General features: G+C 35.0%; 1 protein-coding gene across 9 annotated transcripts in view; it reads right to left on the bottom strand.

Annotated features, from left to right (window-relative positions):
* The window catches only part of NUMB (NUMB endocytic adaptor protein), a 205,040-nt gene that overhangs the window by 71,272 nt on the left and 118,836 nt on the right, over nucleotides 1-14,932 (bottom strand). For all 9 annotated transcript variants that reach the window (XM_007472871.3, XM_007472872.3, XM_001368034.4 and 6 more), the window contains exon 2: nucleotides 6,108-6,248. In XM_007472871.3, coding sequence (XP_007472933.2) covers nucleotides 6,108-6,233 — 126 coding nt within the window. In that variant the 5' untranslated portion in view covers nucleotides 6,234-6,248. The remainder of the gene's footprint in view (nucleotides 1-6,107; nucleotides 6,249-14,932) is intronic.

Here is a 14,932-nt window from a genome sequence, read left to right as displayed (position 1 = left end):
GTAATTGTTGAGAGATTAACTAAATGGACTGAAGCTTTTCCATCAAATACAAATACAGCTAGCTTTGTGGTGAAAGTGTTGATTAAGGAAATTATACCTAGATTTGGAATACCATTAACAATACTCTGATAAAGGATCGCATTTTACTCATGACATCCTGAAAGGAGTCTATGAAAATCTAGGAATAACACCAAAATATCATGTGCTGTATCATCCCCAAAGTTCAGGCCAAGTTGAGCATGTGAATAAGGAAATAAAGTATATAGTAGGGAAGCTCTGTTCTGAAACTCATCTCAAATATCCAGAGATTCTTCCCATAGCTTTGTTTTACTTACGTATGAGGCCAAGAGCAGATTTGCCTATATCATCCTATGAAATGCTCTTTGGATATGTTCCACTACAAGCAAAAACTTTTAAGATAGTCTATACATCTCTCTTAGGAGGAGACTGTCAACTTGCTTCTTACTTAAGTGCTTTACAAGAAAGACTAGAAGAATTACATGAAATGGGAGTATTAATTCAAACTGGTCCTTTGGATTATTCTCTTCATAATTATGAACCAGGAGATATGGTATATGTAAAAAATTTTGCTAAAACATCAGCAACACAGGAAAGTTGGTTAGGTCCTTACACTTTTGTGTTGGTTTCTCCATCTTCAGTAAAAGTTTTGGGTAGAGATTCTTGGTATCATTGTTTACATATAAAATTAGCACATGGTATAAATAATGAAAATGTACAAATCATTGAAGAAGGAGGAAATGAGATTGCAGAAAGATAGAATCATAAGTCAAATTGAATCTGCAGTCAAAAAGATCAGTAAGGAGAGGACCATTCCTACAGAAGAGGATAGAAGAGGACAATGCAGATGAAGAGGAGAATTCAGGAATTAATGGACATTGATGAAAGACTGAGAACTTAAAAATTTAAGACTTTGTGAAATTTGCAATGAAGAGGATTACAGGTTAAATGGACTAATAATTTTATACTTTGGGTAATGTATTATAGTATATAATAGCATAGCATTTATTCACTTACAAACATAAATATATTTACTACTATGGAATTACAGAAGGATATTCAAGAGGAAGGAGGTAGGGGTAAGTATGTTGCATACAACAGTAACATAACTCATATAACAGTAACACTGACATTTAAATAACAGAACAACACGACATAACAAAAGTAACAACATAATAAAACATAAACACAAAACATAAACATGGTTAGGTTTCATTGAATCACTACTTAAATGAGTGAAACAATGTATAGTTAGGGTACTAACAGTGTTATGATTAGCTATAGATATGTTATTTACTAACAAAAATGTAGTTACATACTTAGATTTAGTTTAGGTATAGAAATTTAGTTAGAAAAAATATTTTGAAGTTAGGTAAAATTAAATAAGATAAGGTAAGAAAATTAGATACTGACTTGCACTGCATCATACATTACACAACAAAAACAACAATATGACATCACATATCAAACAAAATTGTAAATAAATATGTAAATAGGGTATATAATAGGATTGTAAATTAATTGTATTATAGTGTATATAGATATGTAAATTACATGTAAATATGAAGTGTACATAAGTGTATATATGCACATATGCACAGCATACATGTATATATTATATGCAGGTACTGTGCGTATATTGTGTAAATTATGTACATAACTCACTGTTACATGTATTTGCATAAGTGCGTTTATTGTTTGGTTTAGTTTTCATTGTAAAACTTATGTAATGTTGTGTTTATTGTGATTTTCAAAATTTTTTCTCAGTTTAATGTTAGTGTACTGCAATACTAGTACATTGTTCTGTTTTAACTGATAAGAGTATTTTAAGTTTGATATTTGCATGGAAGTTATGTTCATTTGTTTGATGTTATTTGTTGTTCTGATTTGGCTTCTGTTTGACCTTTGTACTTGTTCATTATTTACTTTGTTTTCCTTTTCCTTTTCCCTTGTTATAATTCCTTAGAATAGACAAGTGTAAGTTAGAATAAGATAATTGAGTATAGATTGTTATTTTGGGTTGATTTCTTAGTTTAGGTAACTGGAAAGCATTTCAAATTGTGCACAAATTCAAAAATAGTGTTTCCAACATGATTTTTGATTCGTGCAATAGGAGGGGAATTGTGATAAAGGATAGAAAGTTTTGCAATTTGCAAAACTGTACAAAAACTGAAAAGTGCAAACCTAGGTATGACTGACAGTGGCATGTGACCAAGGGTCACATGGGAGCCTGTGTGGCAGGATCTAGGAAGATTCCATCTTGCCCAGTAGCCTTTTCTTCTGGTCTCCTGAGGAAGTCAAGAGGAAGGTCTGAAGAGGATTTCCCTGTGTTGAACTGAGGAAGGGTTCCTGTATATAGCTGCTGGCAGCATTCAGATTTGCTTAGACATTTAATAACAACAGATCCTGGCTCTAACTGGTTTTGGACCCGTGCTGTGATATTTGGGTATTTTGTTAAGTTCTTTTAGTTTAGTAACCTAGTTAGCATAGTTTTTAAAATAAGAATAAGCATAAGTAAATCCCTAAGCCCTTATTCCTTTCCCTTCCAAAACAATAGATTTTTATGTTTTTTCCTCTTGTGTTTCCCTTATCCAAAACCCTATCCTAACAAAGTGAACATAAACAAAAATCTTAACCTGTTTTAATTATTTACTATGTTATTCTGATAGAAGCAGCTAGGTGGCACAGTGAATAGAGTACCTGGCTTGGGATCAGGAATTGTAAATAAGGTCTCAGATACCAGCTGGGGGGAATCTGACTGAGTTAAGTCACTTAATCCTGCTAGCCTTAGTTTCCTCATCTGGAAAATGAGTTAAAAAGAAAGAAATGGCAAACCACTCTACTATATTTGCCAAGAAAATACCATAGAGTTATACACAACTGCAAAATGACTAAATGACAAAAAAAAAAATCAGTCTGATACTGTTTTCCACACTTCATCACTAGTATGTCATCACAGAAGAGATACCTCCTGTAGTCTAAAAGAGTTTACCCAATGGTTTAGTTAGTATGTACAATTACTAACCCATCATGCTTAGAACTACATTGCAAAATAAAACTGCCAGGTTTTGGTGCTGACAATTTTACTATGTACTATTTCAAAATCACCTAAAAATTAAGGTTAAAAATAATTTCATGACAAAATACACCCAGGCAAATACTTATATAATTTTGTCCCTCAATCTTTAGAAGACAAAACAGGTCTAGCCCAGTTACAAAGGTAATGGTCTGGACCAGTGAAGTTTTAAAGGTTCAAATCCATTGAAATGTTAAACCTGAAATGGCATCCATTTCAAACCTTCAGACTCATCACACCCTCTACCTCATGAAGCTACACTTTGCCCTCAAGTTCAACAAGTTGGACTTCCCAGGACAATTGCAAATCAGTCTCCCCAACTTACCCTAAGCCAAATCTATTTTCCAAGAAAACTAATTCTAATTCATAATAAGTATCTCATTTACTAACCATATGTTAAGTAAAAGCTAGACAGGAACTGAATGATCTCTAGGAGTGATAGTAAGCAAGCTATCACTGACCCAGGTATATTTAACATAAATCTATTTTAAAGCTACAAAAAAAACTGTATCATTTCAGGTTCAGAACTGTTTTTTGATAAAAGTAACAGGGAAAGGATTTCAGAAGACAATTATAAATAAGACCGTCTCTAAATCATTCTAGCAAGGTGAGGTATCTCTAGTTTATAAAGTGCATTTCTTCTTTGTGAAGCCCAGTTCTGTTGGTTCAGTTTTCTGTGCATATGAGAATTAGAGAGAAAATAATACTTCATATTCTGCCTCAAGTTAAACACCTAACAATCATTTCTTTCTTTTTTTTTTTAAACCCCTTACTGTCAGTCTTGGAATCAATATTATGTATTGTTCCAAGGCAGAAGAGTGGTAAGGGCTAGGCAATGGGGATCAAGTGACTTGCCCAGAGTTACACAGCTGGAAAGTGTCTGAGGCCAGATTTGAACCCAGGACCTCCCATCTTTAGGCCTGGCTCTCAATCCACTGAGCTATCCAGCTGCTCCCAAATCATTTATTTCTAAACAGATCTATAAAATCATCTGACTTCCAAATACTATGCAATTCATTCAGTATCTGCAAATAATGGAATTTTTAAAAAATGTTATATTTTTAAAATCAAAAGATCAATTATCTTTTAATAGACTAATATCACAGTAGGGGATTAGTTCTCAAAAAATAGTTGTAGCTTCCTTATTACCAAATGCTCTGGATTCCAATTAGAATTTTAATAGTTTGGGACAGTTAGGTGGCACAGTAGATAAAGAGATAGGCCTGGCACCTCAAGAGGATCGGGGTTAAAAACTGACACTTCCAGCTGTGTGACCCTGGGCAAGTCATTTAATCTCATTTGCTTGATCCATTGCCTTAGAGTTGTTACTAAGACAGAAAGGAAGGGCTAAAAATAATTATTATTTTAATATTTCTGGAGCAACTCCACAAATTAAGTATATCTCAAATTTTATCTCATAGGTATAAACCTATAGCAAATGAATGGAAAGAAAAGCACTTAATTAATTTGACATGTATAGTCATCTAATATGGCTCTATGATTTCATTACCATAGGTACTTGTTTTACAAATGTAGATTATAGGGGGCAGCTGGGTAGCTCAGTGGATTGAGAACCAGGCCTAGAGACGGGAGGTCCTAGGTTCAAATCTGGCCTCAGACACTTCCCAGCTGTGTGACCCTGGGCAAGTCACTTGACCCCCATTGCCTAGCCCTTACCACTCTTCTGCCTTGGAGCCAATACACAGTATTGACTCCAAGACGGAAGGTAAGGGTTTAAAAAAAAACAAAACAAAAAAACAAATGTAGATTACAACCTAGCTCCTTTATCCCATGTGATTCCTATCCATGTATTGTAAACTTTCTATAAAGGTTTCATCTATCATGGCAGAGCACTTCTGATTATTTTCATGTTCTGCATAGATCAGAGTAAAACACTTCCATTATCTACCTGTAATATTTCATTTACTTTACATGATTCCTATCATAAAGCATTACCAGAGGAATATTGCTATTTAAAAAAAATACTTAAGTCCAGTCTAATTTCTTCTTCTTTTTATCAAAGACAACTATAAGACAATTCAAGATCTAATGACTAATGGAATGCCTAATCAATAATATATATTTTTGTGATATGTATTTGATTTTTAAAAAATTTCTGAAGCTTTATTCTGAGTTTCCATCATTTGGATTTTAAGAGATAGAAGGAAATGAAAAAGAAGGTTCCCAATTATACGTTATGTCATTTGTTGGAATGTATATAAATATTTATTTATAATATTAAACTATGAATCTTTCTTAAATGTACTCAATTTGAATTAACAAAGATAATTCATTGACATAAACAAGTTAAACAGAAACTTCTAAAGACTTTTTACAACTATCACAAAATGATTTGCCCAAGGAATATCTGAAGAACAAATTTCCAAATTATGGATAGACTTTATAAAAAAAATTAAAAACAAAACAAAGTTCAAGAAGATATTCAGAACAAACCACAGCATTAGCAAGAAAATTCTTTCTGTTTTAATCCTGCTTTCTAAAATATAACATAACAATCTACTTTTCTATCTTAATAAGTACTCTATAGCTAAATAAATTCATTGGATATCAGAGTTGAAACAAACCTAGGATTCCTACAATATCAACTTTAAAAAACATGTTTATAGGAGTTCATAGTATCAATATACAGTCCTCTTTTTGGTATAATGAAATGTTTCTATTTGCTTGTTAAGTTTATAATTAAAAAAAAATTTTTTTTAAAGAATTAACTGTTTCGGTACAAGGGTCAGGCATATGACACCTCCCCAACTTCTCTGCCCTAGACTGAGGGTCTACAAGATTTTGTGCTAACAAAGTTCCTAGTTGTGTTTAAGCCAGAAAAGGCACATCAAAATTCCAATATTTTCATTATTGGCACCTAGACACTGGACTTCATTGTGCTATCAGTTTTTGAATAAATATCTGATTTTCTTATTGTTCATCTCATTTGCCTCTTACATACAAGTATATTTTGCCAGATTTTGACAACAAAATGGAACCTGTCATAACTTACCTTAACTGGAAAACTACATTTTCCAGTGCGAACACCCTCTTCATCTGTTTGCCACTGATGTGGGCGACTGGCCTCAGGAACATAGACATCTTTCTTTCTCCTAAAACTTTGCCGTAATTTGTTCATTTTAACTTATACAACCTGGAGAAATAGAAAATATGAGAATTATTAATAAGTTAAATATTGCTCAAAAATTCAGATTCAATAATACTACCCCCTTCCAAAAAGAGATTAAGAATGCTCTCAAACAATAAAATATAGGATGAGGTAGAAGGCATACTTGACTCAGCATCAGAAGACCTGATTTCATGTACCAGTGCTGATACTTCTTGGTTGCCTATCTGTGGGTAAGTTATTTAACCTTCATACTAATCCTTATTCTTCTCACTTGCAAAAAGCAGGAAATATTCAGGTATTTACCTCATAGGGTTGTTATGAATAAAATATCTAAACTTTAGTATGCTATATAAACATGAGTGACTATTATCAAATAGGTAAATGGGCTTAATTTCCATTATTCTGTGTCTGCAGGCTAGTGTGAACAAATTTACTTTGGGAGAAAAAAAACCCAACTGCTATAATTTTTCTCTAAAATAGACTACATGGTGATCACATTTTCTGACCAAATGTGTCAGGGGGGCATCACAAGGCAAATGGGAGTCCCAGTAAGCAGGGCCTGAAGAAAGATCTCAGCTCTAGTTTGTCAGAACAAAAGCAGATGGCCAAACTCCAATGGTTACTCCAAGGAGACAAGACCAGTTCACACTACTCAAGAGAAGTAGAAGATACAGCAAGTTTAATAAGGCCAAATCAGAGCTTTGGCTTTTGAACCAAGGGCTTTGCAGAAGGCCTTAAGACCAGCATGGTATTCCAATCCCCTACTCAGGATCATAGCAAGGGATGAGCCAACTCTCAGCTGGGATTCTGTTAAGAACAGATAGAATTGGGTTGAGGCAAATACTTAACCTGGACTGCCAGAAAACTGAAGCAAAAGCCAGGGAGTAGGGCAGTTAGGTAGCACAGTGATAGAATACCTAGAATCAGGAGGATCTAGGTTCAAATCTGACCTCAGACACTTTCTAGCTGTATGACCCTGACAAGTCACATAACTCCAACTGCCTAGCCCATACTGCTCTTCTGCCTTGAAACCTATTCTTAGTATTATTTCTAAGAGAGAAGGTAACGGTTTAAAAAAAAAAAAGCCAGAGAAGGAGGCAAAGAAAGATGTCTAATAACAATCAATATATCCAAAACAGCAGAGACATCCAAACTACAGTGAAAGCAGGACCAAAGCCCCAATCTTCCCATCACAAAGTCTCAATATAAGAACTGAGATGGCTAAATAAAGCTAAGCAAAAGAAAAAAACTAATCTCAATGAAGAAATATTATGGCTTATTAAAAGATTAACACGGGGAAAAAAACCAACTAACTACAAATAAATGAAAGCAGAACTCCTGAGAGAAAAAAATGGCTTAGTTACAGGGATAATAAGAATGTCTAGAAGAAATGAAGAAAAAAATGAAATTACATTTGAAATAAGCAGTCTGCAAGAAAAAAAACAGATTGTACAGAAGATTTACCGTACTCAATTAATAAACTCCCTGATAAACTGAATGGAGCAATCAGAACTACATGACTACAGAAGACAATAAGAACTATTAGAACAAAATCAAAAGATTGGAAAAAATAAAGAAAATATAAGTATATATATTAGCAAAAACAACTGAATAGGAAAATAGGTTGAGGAAAGGTAATGCAATAAATATTGGACTTCTTAAAACCACAGCCAAACAAAACCCCATATCATTTTTTTTTAATGTTAAAAGTTAAAAAAAAAAAAGAAAAAATCTTTTAAACTAGAGGAGAAAGTGAGAACAGAAAGAATACACCAATCATTTTGGGGGATGGACAGATATAAATACAGCCAGGAATACAATAGGCAAAATCCAGTTCTCAAGCCAAAGAAAAATTGACCTGAGTAAAAACAATGTCAAGTCCCAAGAAACCAATTAGAATCATATGAGACTATGATGACAACAACTATTAAGAAAAAAAAAATGATTGCATATTCGAAAAGGCAAAAGATAAAGGCTTATAACCAAATGAAACACTGTTAAAGATAATTGTATGAGAAGAGAAGTGAATTATTAATAGAAATGAGAATTTTATTCTTTATTATTTAGTTTTTAAAAAGAAAAAAAGGGGGGGAAGAGTGACAGCTTGGCTTCACCTGCTCGCCAGTCTACCTAGGAATTATAGAACACTGGAAAAGAAAGATACTCAAAAGACATTCCATTTTTTTTAAGCCCCTACCCTCCATCTTGAAATCAATACTGGGTATTGGTTCCAAGGCAGAAGAGTGGTAAGGGCTAGGCAACGAGGGTTAAGTGACTTGCCCAGAGTCACACAGCTGGGAAGTGTCTGAGGACAGATTTAAACCAAGGTCCTCCCATCTCTAGGCCTGGCTCTCAATTCACTGAACTACTCAGCTGCCCCCCAAAATTTCAATTTTTAAAAATATTTCTAACTCAAAATAAGCAGTATGACAAACACTGCCTTAAAGAGGTAGATGGCAGACAATATATTAAATAGCTAAAATGTTTAAGTTAAAGTTGGTACATATGGAGCAATATATACAGAAGCATTTTAATATTCTTTGAATGTAAAATCACTTCTAAATTTTTCATATTTTTAGTAAACTCAATTATCCTAAAACAATGGAAGAACTAAGGCTTTCAAAAAATACAAAAGGACAGTAAGCTTACATGGAGAACATAACAGTCCTTTTCTATTGTAAAAAACAGACTCAAATACAGGACTACAATCCCCACAATTCCTTGCTCCACTTCCCCAGAATGCTTTGTAATCTCACCTGGGCCAAGATCGAAAAGGTATTTAACCTGATTGCAAAAGCTTTTGTGGTCTTTTTTGGACTTCCTTTTTGGGGCAGACGTGGCTCTTTCCATAATGCAGGTGAGGTCTTGTTTAGGCCTCTGGCCTAGGCACGTGTTTTTTCTTACTTGTATTTTCTTTTAATCCTTAACTTTTAATACACCTCTAAGAATATAATACTCCTTGCAGAGAGAAACTAATTTTTACCTGCCTCAGTCTCCCCTAAATTTTAATCTTTACACTATCTTATGTACTAGCAATACCATATACTATTTTAGCCTAGGATTTAATGAACATAAGGCAAAATATCTCTTGTTCAAGCTATTTTAAAAATTGTGGGTCACTGTTGGCACCTTTTTCTGTCTGCAATCACTAACATAATCTAACCATTTCTGATTATTCACTACAAATGAAAAACAGTAAGCTCAAGTTCCCTGATTTGTTAGGAATTAAATATGGTAAGTAGAAAAGACACTCTCCTAATATTTTAGAGGGGGTGGGGAAGGTGACATTAACAAACTAAAGAGAAGGAAGAGCAGACTGGTAAAATAAACAAATATTCAAGATAAAGAAGACAACAAGTTTGACAAACTAGGATGCCATGACAATGTAATATCAAAATCTGAAACTGACAGCTTTGGTTTTTTGTTAAAAGTTTGGGTCTCGAGAGGGCAGAGTCAAGATGGCGGCCTAGAAGGAGCAGAAGTTCAGACCTCTGAATACCCTTCTTTACCAATCACAAACTGAATGCTACTAGGGGACTGAAAATCAAACCTAACAACAAGACAGAGCCAAGGAACCCTCCTGCTGGACTTAAGTCAAAAGGTACACCCCTTGAAAAGCTGGAATCTGAGAACACTTGGGGTTAAGGGGAAGGCAGAAGGAAGGTCCCAAGACCTCTCCCCCTGCCCAACTAGAGTGCTGAGACTCCAGCGGCAACGAGAACTTCTGGGCGGGCAAAGGTGCTGGTCTGGAAGGTGTACCTCGTGGGCAGGGCTGTGCCAAGTTCAGAGCGTCCAACACAGACGGAGGGGAAGAAGCTAGAGAGGGAGCATAGCTCTGGCAGCCTAGCCAGAGCTGTGGAGATCTTCCATATTTGCTCCAGCCTTCCAGGAGGTTTTGGACTCAGAACACACCCAGCCCAACTAAGCCGAACTTAATCCCATCAAAAGTCTCAAGAACTCAGGGAAACCCAGACTCCATACCCATCCTCATTGACTGCTGGACTTTAATCAAATCAAAAGCCTCCAGAGGACAGGGGAGATCAAACCCCCAAAACACTCCCCCAGAGACTACACCGAGAGATCTTCTGTTAAAGATCCAAGAGGGGAGACTGACAGAAGCCCCCAAAACCAAAAAAATGAGAGAAGCAAGGGCACAGACAAATTCAGGGAGCAAAGAAGGGGTGAATGAGCAAACAACAATAAGAGAAATAAGAAATTACAATAGACAGCTTCTATTCAGCAAACAGAACAGAGGGGGAGAGATCAGCAAATGATAAATCAGAAATCCCAGTGAACTGGATATGGGCTGTGGAAGAACTCAAAACACAATTAAGAGAGGCTGAAGACAATTGGGAAAAGAACTTAAAAACTAAGATGAGTCATCTGGAGACAGAGGCACTTGAACTAAAATGAAAAAACAGCATCTTGAAAGCCAAAATCAATTAGCTGGAAAATGAGGCAAAGAAGATGAAAGATGAGCTTCAAAGAAATTAAGACCAGAAGGAAAAGGATGACCAAAAAGCCAGGGATGAAATCCAGTCCTTAAGAGCCAGAATACAACAACTGGAATTAAATGACCTCACAAGGCAGCAGGACACTATAAAACAAAACCAAAAGAATGAAAAAATTGAGGAAAATATGAAGCATCTCATTCACAAAACAGACGATTTAGAAAATCATTCGAGAAGAGACAATTTAAGAATCATTGGTCTACCAGAAGACCATGACACAAGAAAACACCTGGACATAATACTACAGGAAATTATTCAGGAAAACTGCTCCGAGATCCTAAAACAAGAGGGAAAAGTGGAGATTGAAAGACTCCACAGATCACCTCCTGTATTTAATCCCCAACTGACAACACCCAGGAATGTTATAGCCAAATTCAAGAACTATCAAACCAAAGAAAAGATATTACAAGTTGCCAAGAAGAAGTCATTCAGATACCACGGAACCACAGTGAGAATAATGCAGGAGCTGGTTGCATCCACACTGAAGAACTGAAAGGCATGGAATATGATATTGCAGAAAGCAAGGGAACTAGGTCTACAACCAAGAATCAACTACCCAGCAAAACTGACTACATACTTACAGGGGGAAAGTATGGACATGTAACAAAATAGAATTCCAAGAATTTGTAAAGAAAAGACCAGACCTGAACAGAAAATTTGATGTCCAAGGACAGAACTCAAGAGAATCATCAAAAGGTAATTAAAAAAGAAAAACAAAACAAAATAACAAAAAAAATTTTAAGAGACCCAATAAGTTAAAATGATATGTATCCTTATAAGAAAAGAGGTCATTGGTAACTCTTAAAAACTGTTGCTATCACCTGGGCAGCTAGAAGAATTACACCTAGAGCGAACAATGACAAAATGTATAGGATGAAAGGACAAGAAATAAATAGGTATATAGATACATGCATGCATAAATACATATACATGTGTGTGTATATATATATATATACACACACACACACACGTAGAGCTAAAAAAAAGGTTAATACTAAAAGAAATGGAAAAAGAAACAAATGGGGATGAATTTATAAGTCACAAAGAAGCTCATGGCGGGAAGGGGGAGAACATCAATACACTGGAAGGGTAAAGAGGTTGGAGACAGGAAATACTCAACTCTTACGTGCTTTGAAACTGACCCAAAGAGGGAAGAACAATCCAATCCATTGGGGAAGAGAATAGATTTGCGCCCTATAGGGGAGTAGAAGGGTAACAAATGGACTGGTGGGGAGGGAAGCAGTACAAGGGAGGGAGACGGTGTGTGTGTGTGGGGTGTAATTTTAGATAGATTACAGGAAAAATACGGAGGGGGGAATAAGAAGGGAGGGGGGATAGAAAGGGAAGTAAAATAAGGGTGGGAACTAGGGGGATTGATTATAAACAAACATTGGTATAGAAGGAAATAGTGAAAGAAGAAAAGGAAGGACCAGGAGCAGAAATCAAATTGCTGGGAAATACACAGCTAGTAATCATAACTCTGAATGTGAATGGAATGAACTCACCCATAAAACGCAAGCGAATATCAAAGTGAATTAGAGTCCAAAACCCTACCATATGCCATCTACAAGAAACACACATGAGGAAGGTAGATACACATAGGGTGAAAGTAAGAGGATGGAGCCAAGTCTATTGGGCATCAAATGATAAAAAGAAGGCAGGAGTCCCAATCATAGTATCTGACAAAGCCAAAATAAAAATAAATCTAGTTAAAAGAGATAGGGAAGGTAATTAAATCCTGATAAAAGGCAGTATAGACAATGAGAAAATATCCATACTCAACATGTATGCACCAAATGGTATAGGATCCAAATTTCTAAAGGAGAAACTAGAGCTCAAGGATGAAATAGACAGAAAAACTATACTAGAGGGAGACCTGAACCTTCCTCTATCTGAACTAGATAAATCAAACCAAAAAATAAATAAGAAAGAGGTAAGAGAAGAGAATTAGACCTGTGGAGAAAAATTGGGACAAAAAGGAATATACCTTCTTTTCAGCAGCACATGGTACATTCACAAAAATTGACCATGTATTAGGGCATAAAAACATTGCAAACAAGTGCAACAGAGCAGAAATAATAAATGTAACCGTCTCAGATCACAATGCAATGAAAATAATAATTATTAAGGATACATGGAGAGGTAAATAAAAAATGAATTGGAAATTAAACAATACGATTCTCCAGAACTGGTTAGTTAAAGAACAAATCGTAGAAACAATTAATAACTTCATTGAAGAAAATGACAATGGTGAGACATCCTTTCAAAACCCATGGGATGAAGCCAAAGCAGTACTCAGGGGGAAATTTATATCCTTGAGTTCATATATTAACAAATTAAGAAGGGTCAATGAATTGGGCATGCAAATTAAAAAACTAGAAAGCGAACAAATTAAAAATCCTCAAATGAAGACTACATTAGAGATCCTAAAAATCAAAGGAGAAATTAATAAAATTGAAAGTCAAAGAACTATTGATTTAATAAATAAAACTAGAAGCTGGTACTTTGAAAAAACAAATAAAATAGACAAAGTACTAGTCAGTCTAATTAAAAAAGTAAAGGAAAAAAAAAACAAATTGACAGTATCCAAAATGAAAAGGGAGACCTCACCTCTAATGAAGAGGAAATTAAGGCAATCATTAAAAACTACTATGCCCAATTATATGGCAACAAATATGGCAATCTAGGTGAAATGGATGAATACTTACAAAAGTATAAATTGCCTAGATTAACAGAGGAAGAAATAAATTACCTAAACAACTGCATATCAGAAAAAAGAAATTGAACAAGCCATCAAAGAACTCCCTAAGAAAAAATCCCCAGGTCCAGATGGATTCATAAATGAATTCTACCAAACATTCAAAGAACAACTAATCCCAATATTATACAAACTATTTGACAGAAAAAGCCAAGAAGGGGTTCTACTAAATTCTTTTTGCGACACAAACATGGTACTGATCCCAAAGCCAGGCAGATTAAAAACAGAGAAAGAAAACTATAGACCAATCTCCTTAATGAATATAGATGCAAAAATCTTAAATAGGATACTAGCAAAAAGACTCCAGCAAGTCATCACAAGGGTTACATATAAGCAAAAAGACTCCAGCAAGTCATCACAAGGGTTACTCACTATGACCTGGTAGGATTCATACCAGGAATGCAAGGATGGTTCGATATTAGGAAACCATCCACATAACTGACCATATTAACAAGCAAACCGACAAAAATCACATGATTATCTCAATTGATGCAGAAAAAGCCTTTGATAAAATACAACACCCATTCCTATTGAAAACACTAGAAAGTATAGGCATAGAAGGGGCCTTTCCTAAAAATAATAAACAGTATATATCTGAAACCATCCACAAATATCATCCGCAATGGGAATAAATTAGAAGCCTTCCCAATAAGATCAGGAGTGAAACAAGAATGCCCATTATCACCCCTATTATTTAACATTGTACTAGAAACACTAGCAGTAGCAATTAGAGAAGAAAAAGAAATTGAAGGTATTAAAATTGGCAATGAGGAGACCAAGCTATCACTTTTTGCAAATGATATGATGGTATACTTAAAAGAATCAAACAAAAAGCTAGTCGAAATAATCAACAACTTTAGCAAAGTTGCAGGATACAAAATAAACCCGCATAAGTCATCAGCAATTTTATATATCTCCAATCCATCTCAGCAGCAAGAATTAGAAAGAGAAATTCCATTTAAAATCACCCTAGACAATATAAAATACTTAGGAATCTATCTGCGGAGACAAACACAGGAACTATAGGAACACAACTACAAAACACTCTCCACACAATTAAAACTAGATCTAAACAATTGTAAAAACATTGGTTGCTCATGGGTGGGACGAGCTAGCATAATAAAAATGACAATCCTACCCAAATTAATTTACTTATTTAGTGCCAAACACATTGAACTACCAAAAAACTTCTTTACGGAATTAGAAAAAAACATAACTAAGTTTATTTGGAAGAACAAAAGACCAAGGATATCCAGGGAAATCATGAAAAGAAAATGCAAAGGAAGGAGGACTTGCAGTCCCAGATCTCAAACTATACTATAAAGCAGTTGTTATCAAAACAATTTGGTATTGGCTAAGAGTCAGAAAGGAGGATCAGTGGAATAGACTTGGGGTAAATGACTTCAGCAGGACAGTCTACGATAAACCCAAAGATCCCA

This window comes from Monodelphis domestica, chromosome 1 (assembly GCF_027887165.1).
Source record: "Monodelphis domestica isolate mMonDom1 chromosome 1, mMonDom1.pri, whole genome shotgun sequence".
Taxonomy (NCBI): domain Eukaryota; kingdom Metazoa; phylum Chordata; class Mammalia; order Didelphimorphia; family Didelphidae; genus Monodelphis; species Monodelphis domestica.
The sequence above is the reverse complement of the archived record's forward strand: the minus strand, read 5'-3'. Positions and strand labels throughout refer to the sequence as shown.